At 34.5% G+C, this 9377-nt stretch overlaps 2 protein-coding genes and 1 pseudogene across 7 annotated transcripts; all 3 read left to right on the forward strand.

Annotated features, from left to right (window-relative positions):
* Positions 1–1470: 1470 nt before the first annotated feature.
* LOC111297545 (putative LRR receptor-like serine/threonine-protein kinase At3g47570) lies at positions 1471–5975 on the forward strand. 5 transcript variants are annotated; one of them, XM_089740610.1, is made up of 5 exons: positions 1624–2222; positions 2360–2421; positions 2500–4507; positions 4751–5140; positions 5854–5975. In XM_089740610.1, exon 3 carries the CDS (start codon positions 3636–3638, stop codon positions 4278–4280), a length of 645 nt encoding a protein of 214 aa, XP_089596736.1. In that variant the 5' UTR covers positions 1624–2222; positions 2360–2421; positions 2500–3635; the 3' UTR covers positions 4281–4507; positions 4751–5140; positions 5854–5975. The 5 variants fall into 5 exon arrangements, with proteins under 5 accessions (XP_089596733.1, XP_089596734.1, XP_089596736.1 ...); XM_089740611.1 differs by having other exon boundaries at positions 2503–4507; XM_089740609.1 differs by having other exon boundaries at positions 1624–2421; positions 2503–4507.
* LOC111296461 (cysteine-rich receptor-like protein kinase 26) lies at positions 5547–7767 on the forward strand (annotated as a pseudogene). Its single transcript, XR_016325909.1, has 4 exons — positions 5547–6565; positions 6658–6789; positions 7021–7130; positions 7300–7767. The product of XR_016325909.1 is annotated as a cysteine-rich receptor-like protein kinase 26 (transcript).
* A 54-nt stretch (positions 7768–7821) lies between these two features.
* On the forward strand, positions 7822–9121 carry LOC111297547 (cysteine-rich receptor-like protein kinase 25). The gene is made up of 3 exons (XM_089740612.1): positions 7822–7923; positions 8373–8523; positions 8770–9121. The coding sequence occupies exons 1-3, from the start codon at positions 7835–7837 to the stop codon at positions 9118–9120; spliced, it is 591 nt and encodes a 196-aa protein (XP_089596738.1). The 5' UTR covers positions 7822–7834; the 3' UTR covers position 9121.
* Positions 9122–9377: the final 256 nt, after the last annotated feature.

Genomic DNA, 9377 nt, shown 5'->3' on the forward strand with positions numbered 1-9377 from the left:
AAATATCTAATAAAACAATAAGAAAACTCAGTAAAAGGAATTTGCAAAGGCAAGGTGTGGTTACTATTTGAAGTTATATCTGATCGATCGCAAAATGATCTGATGACTTTACTTGAATGGTAACTTTTTCTTGCCAAAAATCATTTTTTATACTATTGATTAGAAACAGAGAATAAAACATTTATCAAAGAAGTGGGATCCAATTGAAAAGCCAATTTTCAAGCTGATTTCACATCTGATCATTATTTTTCCTGAATTTTGCTACTGAAGTTGAATTATGCATTTGTCTTAGCACAAGTTGACTGAGCCAGGTCAAGGTAAACGCAAATGCAGCAGACCCACTTCTTTATTTTCGATTGTCATTATCTGGTCAGATTCCCCCATTCTTTGCTCCTATCGCGCAAGTCTTTTTCTTTTTTTGCCAAATTCCTATATATGGCCAAGTCTACAAAGACTTTTAAAGACTTTCAATTAATCCCGATAACGAAAATAAAGGCACAAGGGAAGCAAGTAGACTTATTCACGGGTTGTGGATTTGATGGAGTTTGATTGTTCTTGGAAAATTCTTGCCAAAGGCTTGACTGGCCCTTCAGGTTTAACAAGTTTGATTTTTATGAAATATATTAAAATATTAAAAAAAACAAAAATATGAATATTTAATATTTTAAATATTTTAAAATTAAAATTTAATAAAATTTTTTTATTAAATTTTAAATATTTGGGATGGAGGCCAAACTTTAAATCTCTTATCCAAGGCTCGCCTTACAGATCTAGAAACAAGTTTGTCTTTTATTTTATTAAATTTTTTTTTCAATTTATTTAGGAGAATACATATACAATTTATTTACAATTAGAAAAATAAATGTAATCAAATCAAACAAAAATTTATCAATATCACGTTGTTATTGAGTAGAAAAAATGAAACTAATTAAATTCATCCGGTGTTATAGACATCTGAAATGAAAAAGATTAATTAAATGGCCTAATCTTTCAATGTGAATTAATTTCTACCAATCAACCCTATAAAGTATCTAATAAAACAATAAAAAAAAAAACTCATAAAAAGGAATTCGCAAAGCAAGGTGTAATTACTCTGTGAAGCTATCATCTTACTGACTTGTCAATCAGAAATGACTTGATGACTCTAACTGAATGATAATTTTCTTGCCAAAAATCGTTGTCTAAATTATTGACCAGAAATAGAGAATAAAGATTTCTCAGAAAAGTGGGGATCCAGCTGAGAAACCCATGTTTAAGCTAATTTTATGTCTGATTTTAGTTTCTAACAATTTTGCTACTTGTTGAAATAGAACGTTTGTCTTTACACAAGTTGACTGACTCAATCTTTTCTTAGTTTTGTCCAGGACATAATTTGTTTCCATTCAATTTCTTGATGCTCAATTTAAGATTAAAAAAAAAAAGGATGAATCAATATAAAAGTGACAAAAAAATATAGAAGCGGAGGAAAAGTATTCAGTATAGGGAGTCTGGCTCAATCACGATCGAAACCAGGAAGAAAGCCAACCCCAACTACCTAAGTACATGCTTCCAACTAAAGCAGGGCCCTATGCAAATTCTAGGCACATAACTTTCAAAGTCAGAAAACTTTAACTTTCAGAGTTAGAAAGCTTGAACCAATTAACAGGATAGACAGTTGCATAATATCAGAGTTCCAAAATTTCTTATATTACACTCTAGTTCTTGTTGATGAACCCAAGCACTCTTAAATACGAATCAATCTCATCAATTAACAATTTGATTCGGGTTGCTGGAGCTATCCAACTAGCATTTGAAAGTGTTCAGCACTGTTTTCCTCGTTTACGTTGAAGTTTTAATTATTCTCTCATGCTTTAACCTGCAGGGTCTTAATTTGCTCGGCTTAGCAACCCTTGTAGTTGGTGGAAATGACACATATCAACAGTCTTTCCTTGATTTCAAAGCCAAGATAACTGGTGATCAGCTTAGGATTATGCAATCCTGGAATAGTTCCATCCACTTCTGCCAGTGGTATGGTGTTAAATGCGGGCACAGACATCAGAGAGTAACCAAGTTGGAATTGCAATTTCAGAAGCTAGCGGGGTCTATATCGCTCTAAATTGGAAATTTAAGTTTTCTCAGGGTGTTGAATCTTGCAGGCAACAGCTTCAACAACGAAATTCCTCAAGAAGTTGGACGTTTAAGAAGATTGGAAGTATTAGAATTGTCCAATAATTCCATCAATGGTGAAATTCATTCCAATTTATCTAGTTGTTCTAAGCTTAGAGTTCTTCATATTAGAAGCAAACCAGCTAACTGGAGAAATACCGGCTTTGCTTGGTCTCTTCTCAAAACTAAAATATTTAAGTTTTGTCAATAACAGTTTAACAGGGAGTATCCCACCTTCCTTGGGGAACTTATCGTCTTTGGAGACACTTGCTTTGGGTAAGAATGGACTGAATGGGGTTATACTTATACCTGAATCTCTTGGGCAACTGACAAATCTTTCATTTTTTTCTATAGCAGCAAATGCAATTTCTGGAATTGTTCCTGTCTCAATTTTCAATCTCTCCAAGATTACAAGTTTTGATATTGGCGAAAACAAGATTCAAGGTACTCTTCCTTTTGACTTAGGAATCACTATGCCATATATTGAATTCTTTTCCGTCAGACAAAACCAAATCTCTGGACAATTCCCTCTTTCAATATCCAATGCCTCAAATCTCGTGCTTCTTCAAGTTCCACTAAACCAACTTAATGAAAACTTGCCTTCATTTGAAAAGCTGCATAAACTATCTAGATTTCTCATAGGCAGCAATCATTTTGGAAATGGGGGACCAAGTGATTTCAACTTTCTTTGTTCTTTAACCAATACTACCAAACTAGAATATCTAGAGTTAAGCGAAAATAATTTTGGAGGGGAATTGCCTAAGTGCATTGGTAATTTGTCTATCACTACTTCGACCTTAATAATACAAGATAACAAAATATGGGGAAGACTGGGATTGGAAATCTCATCAATTTGGAGGTGCTAGCGACATCACAAAATCAGCTATCAGGTTCCATTCCCCCCCCTATTGGGAGGCTTCAGAAGCTAAAGATATTTTATGCACATTAAAATTATTTTCTCTCGGGGACTATTCCCTCTTCTATAGGAAATTTGACAATGTTAGCCCAACTTGCTTTAGAAAGTAACAATCTTCAGGGCAACATTCCTTCAAGTATAGGTAAATGTAAAAGTTTGGTTGGATTGGATCTTTCTTATAATAATCTAGGTAGATCTATACCTACTGAAATAATTGGACTGTCGTCTTTGTCCATTGAAGTAGCCTTATCATCCAACTATTTAACTGGTGTGCTTCCTGTTGAAGTAGGAAATCTGAAAAGTTTAGGTGGACTCTTGTCTTTGTCCACTGAAATAATCTCATAACAGGTTATCTGGTTTGCTTCCAAAAAATCTTGGTAGCTGTTTAAGACTGGAGTACCTGTTCTTGGATGGCGATTTGTTCGAAGGGCCCATTCCTTCATGTTTGAGTTCATTGAGAGGTCTTATGGCATTAGAAATATCTGAGAATAATCTTACTGGTGAGATTCCAGAATTTCTTGTGAGCTTTGTGTCATTATAGTATTTAAATCTATCTTTCAATGATTTTGAGGGTATGATACCAATTGAAGGAGTCTTTAAGAATGCAACTGCAACATTTGTTCAGGGAAATAGTAAGCTTGGCGGAGGCATCCCCGAGTTACACTTGTCCAGATGCAACTCGAAAGCATCCATCAAAAGATCAAACACTTCTCTCAAATTAAAAATTGCCATTGTTTTTGTGATTTTAGGACCGACTTTGGTATTCTCATTTCTCTTCATTTTATGGTTTAGAAAGAAGAATGAGCAACCAACAGCAGCGAGTGCAGAAAATTCACTTTTACAATTATCATACCAAAGCATCCTAAGGGCTACTGATGGATTCTCCTTACAAAATTTGGTTGGTTTAGGCAGCTTCGGTTCTGTATACAAAGAAATTCTTGAAGCAAGTGGAGTAGTTATTACCGTTAAGGTGCTTAATGTTCTTACTCATGGAGCTTCCAGGAGTTTCTTAGCTGAATGTGAGGCCTTGAGGAACATTAGACATCGGAATCTTGTCAAGGTATTAACAGCAATTTCAGGTGTTGATTATCAAGGCAATGATTTTAAAGCATTGGTTTATGAGTTCGTGGTAAACGGAAGCTTGGAGGATTGGCAGCATCCATCTGTCGGCATGAATGGACAGGAGATGATGAGAAACCTGAATTTCTTCCGGAGGTAAATGTGGCAGTAGATGTTGCTCATGCACTGGAGTATCTGCACCATCATTGTAATACAGCAATTATTCATTGTGACCTCAAGCCAAGTAATATTCTACTTGATGTGGAAATGATAGGCCATATTAATGACTTTGGCTTAGCAAAATTCCTTTCCGCTGTCAGGCTTAACAATTCTACCACTCAGTCAAGCTCCCTCTGATTAAGAGGAACTATCGGTTATGCTCCACCAGTTAAGTACATTTTATTCATTTCTTCCATTTTAATACTTTTCTCTTAGCACAACATAATTCAAAAGCAAAACATATAATATGGAAGTAGTTTTTGGTTAACAAATGATGACCACATTACTTCAAATTAGAATGTAATTTTACATGTTTAAAGCTTGGATGTTAGAGGCTATATCTTTATATTTTTCAAAGGATCTCTGCAATTATTGTTGTAATTTATATAATTTGTGATGAGTTAATTGTAGAATATGGCGAGGGAAGCGAGTTGTCAACAAAAGGTGATGTGCATAGCTTTGGCATCCTCTTGCTAGAGATGTTTACGAGGAAAAGGCCAACCAATGAAATCTTCAAAGAAGGTTTCAACCTTCATAACTTTGTTGTGGCAGCTTTGCCTGAACGAAAGATTGAGATTATAGATCCCATTCTTCTTCAGGAGAGAGTCAGACGAGGAAATGACAAACATCTTCAATGTTTGAATTCAATATTTGAAATAGGAGTCATTAGTTCTGCTGAATCCCCAAGTGTGCGGATGGACATGAGTGATGTTGTTACCAAGCTTTGTTCCATTAGAGACAAGCTTCATCCAACTCGATTACATCGTGAGGGCCAAATTTTATACGCTGCCCAATCAGCAGGTAAACAATTTGCATTATTCTTAACAAAATACTCAAACCATTTCATGACTTGCGGCCCATTTCCACTACTTGTCAGATAAATACTGTGTTCGGATGATTTGAACAAGTAAATTGTTTTTTGGTTACATTCTGTTGAAGTAAATTATTTTATATCATTATTTTAAAGTATAGTATATGAATAATATATATTATTATTATTTTAAAGTATAGTATATGAATAATATATATTTTTAAAATTTACAATTTTTTTTTTTAAAATGGAGTACTATAATTCCATAATTTGCTTAAACTAATTATCAAAATCAAGTTCATTATTTGATAAAAGGTTTCATTAAAAAAATATAATTGGATGAAAAAAGTATTAATTTTTGAATTAATTACAACCCGTTGGTATATAATACCAAATCATATTTTTTATTATAGAAAATTCGTTGATATCTTTAATTCTTGATAAGTGATTACTGTTCAACAATTGACGAAGAATAATCCAACGTTATGGACTGTTATAATTCGAATACCAAACTTACAATTGACTAGTCTCAATCGAATCCCACTTCATGTTATAGAATCCTTGCAGCCAAATTCGTATCCATTTGAAAAAAAAAAAACAATCATGTGAATAGGTTGAGACGATGGCAGTGGCTTCTTCAAGTCTTGCTATCTTCTTTTCTTCCATTCTTGTTCATCACCTTCTTACCCTTTCAACCGCCCAGCCAGGGCTGCGCTATGTCAACTGTGATAACGGAAGCGGTAAATTTTCCGCTGACAGTCCTTATTCGGATAATCTCAACCATGTTCTATCTTCCTTCTCATCCAACCAAGGAAATGACTATGGATTCTAAAATGCATCCTTTGGTGAAAACCCTGACCCAGTTTTTGCGCGTGCGCTTTGTCGAGGAGACGTTGAGCCAGATATTTGCCGTGCTTGCATATCAGACGTCAATAAGAAGCTGCAATCAAGCGTTTGTCCCAACCAGAAGGAGGCAATTTTGGGGTGGTATGATGAGTGTATGGTGTTTCACTCAGATCGCTCTATTTTTGGCATTTTAGAAACTTTGCCTGGTATGCATTTGTGGAGTCTAGTCAATGCCTCGGATCCTGAAGGCTTCAGTGAGATATTGAGGTCGTTGTTGGAAACGTTGCGGAAAGAAGCCGCAGCAGGAGATACTCTTCGAAAGTTTGCAGTAAACGATGGAATCACTCCCGATTACAAAACAGTGTATGCACTCACGGAGTGCACTGCTGATTTATCCCAGGAACAATGCTTGGATTGTCTGGACAAAATTATCCAACAGCAGCCAGATTGTTGCACTGGAAGGAACGGAGGCAGGGTTATAGGCCCAGGTTGTAATTTCAGGTTTGAGAACTATCGTTTTTACAACATAACGCGAACGCCACCACCTGTATCTTCTGCCTTGCCTGAAGGTAGATCTTATAATCATGCTTGTTGAGTTATATATAAAATTTAAAACTCAGAAAAGTTTTAGTATGTGACAACACATCTGTTTTTCTGACAGGAAATAAGAAGAATAATACATCTCGAACTGTCATCATCATTGTTATTCCAATTGCTAGTGTCATGGTACTAGTCATCTGTGTCGGTATCTTCCTGAGAGTAAGGAAGAGGAGGGGAAATTATGTTCAACATCGTAAGTTAGACGACATTATGCTGTTTCAGCATCTTCTAATTATGTAGATCATGGCTTCAAGGATTGTTTTTTTTTGAAAAATGTAAACAAAAATAATCTAATCCTGCAAAGACTACGGAATTCTACTAGTCATGCATGCATCTATTCTTTAAAACGAAAAATTCAAACACTTCGCTCAGTCTCCGCTAATTACTAGCTTGCTCCTCCTCCCGGTAGATCATGACAAGGAAGTTATCACTGTAGAGTCTTTGCAATATGATTTCAGCACCATTAGAGATGCAACAAATAACTTTTCTGATGAAAATAAGCTTGGACAAGGTGGCTTTGGGGCTATTTACAAGGTAAACATATGCATGACGTAGAATATCAAATGCCCTCAATGGAGTTGAACCAGATTAGAGTTCAGTAATTTATCAACAGATCATGTGGCTCTATGTTAGCTATGTGTTCGACATATATTAGATATATACTTTGCAAAATAGCAAATTTAACGCCTTTGTTAATTTTCAGGGTAGAATTTCCACCGAGCAAGATACAGCTGTAAAAAGGTTATCCTGGGATTCAGCACAAGGAGACCTAGAATTCAAGAATGAAGTCCTCTTGGCGGCCAAGCTTCAACACCGAAATTTAGTTAGACTTCTAGGTTTTAGCCTGGAAAGAAATGAAAGACTTCTTATCTATGAGTTTGTGCCTAATTCAAGCCTTGATCGCTTCATATTTGGTGTAGCTGCATTTTATCTACGTATTAATGAATTTCAACTGAATTTGCTTGTTCAACTTGGACAGAGCAGATCAGTGTTTATTTCATTTTTGTTACTAGAAATTAAGCAGTACTGCTAGTTATAGTTAAGCACACCATGATTGATATCTTAATTGCATTGAAGTTATTACATTCTTGTATGAACATATAGATCCAAATAGCAGGGAACAATGCAACAAAATCATAGGAGGCATTGCTTGTGGACTCCTTTACCTTCATGAAGATTCTCGGTTTCGAATAATTCATCGTGATCCTAAAGCAAGTACTATTTTGTAAGACATAGATATGAACCCTAAAATCGCAGATTTTGGCATGACAAGACTATTTGCAATGGACGAAACACAAGGCAATACAAGTAGAATTGTTGGAACCTAGTAAGTTCTAAACATGATAAACTAATTTTGAGTAAATTCCATTATGAGCATGTTATGACCTTTTTGGCAATGTTTCTTTTTTCTTTGCTTGCAACTTAAAAAATATGATTTTTTTTTTAAATCCACGACTTTTTAATTTGTTTCGAGTACTTCATCCCGTTAATGTATTATTAAAATTTGGACAAAGTTGATCATCTGTATGTCTATTGAAGTGTCACGTGGCAAATTTCGTGTATATTTCATCCAAATTCTAACAATGTATTGATGGATTATTTGATTTTAAATAAATGAAAAAGGTTGTGGATGAAAAAAACTGAGTTTTTAAAGTCATGATTGAAAATAAATAATTATAAAATATCAAAGTACTATTAATACTACAATTGATTAAGCGAAATACCTATATATATATATATGATTATAATAATTTTTTATTAATTCCTGTTTTGCAGTGGTTATATGGCTCCCGAATATATAATGCATAGACAAATTTCGGTAAAATCTGATATCTTTAGCTTCGGTGTATTGATTTTGGAGATTGTAAGTGGTCAAAGAAATAGTTCTTTCCGCAATAGAGATAACGTGGAAGATCTTTTAAGCTATGTAAGTATAAAATTTATGAATTATTTAGTACATGCTAAACTTACGAAATATGAAATCTAGCTTTAATATAGCTGGGTTAGTTTATGCATCTAGTATTTAATAAGTTTGAAGTTTAAATTTTAACATCTGCTTACCTTTTTTTATCCCAAACTATAACTTTTTTTTATAAAAAAAAACTTACAAAAATGTGAAATACTAGTTAAAATATATAGCGTAGAACCATCTAATATTGGTAAATTCTTACAGGCATGGAAATATTGGAGGGAAGGGACAACACTGAATCTCATAGATCCTTGTTTGAAAGCATCTTCAACAGCTGGAATAACACGATGCATCCACATTGCCTTACTAAGCGTGCAAGAAAATGCAGCTGACAGACCAACAATGGATTCCGTTGGTATCATGCTTAAGAGATACTCGCTCACTCCTCCGGTATGGTGTCGGTCAGCATTTTTCATGCAGAGCATCATTGAATCATCAGACCTCTCTTCTTCCTCATCAGTCCATGCTTCAACGCTCACGGATCGTTCCATAAATGATGAAATTCTCACCTTCTCGAGAAACGAGATGTCAATTACAGAGTTATATCCTCGCTAGTGCTAAGGAATGGATGCTGGTTTCGATGCTGTTATTTTATTAAGCATAAACATTTTTTGCATATTCGAAGCACTTTCTTTTCTTATACGACAGTGTTTTAAAGTGTCATGTCCACCTTCTTTGATTGAAGTTCATTGAATTCTTTTATATGGTGATGCCACCAAATTTTATATAAAAGATTTGTGAAAATTTATTATGATATATATGAGTTTTGTTATAAAATATTTAAGATAAGGGGAGATTCTTTCATTTAAGGA

The sequence above is a fragment of the Durio zibethinus genome, chromosome 12 (genome assembly GCF_047325235.1).
Source record: "Durio zibethinus cultivar Kanyao isolate XHJ-2024 chromosome 12, ASM4732523v1, whole genome shotgun sequence".
In the NCBI taxonomy this organism is placed as follows: domain Eukaryota; kingdom Viridiplantae; phylum Streptophyta; class Magnoliopsida; order Malvales; family Malvaceae; genus Durio; species Durio zibethinus.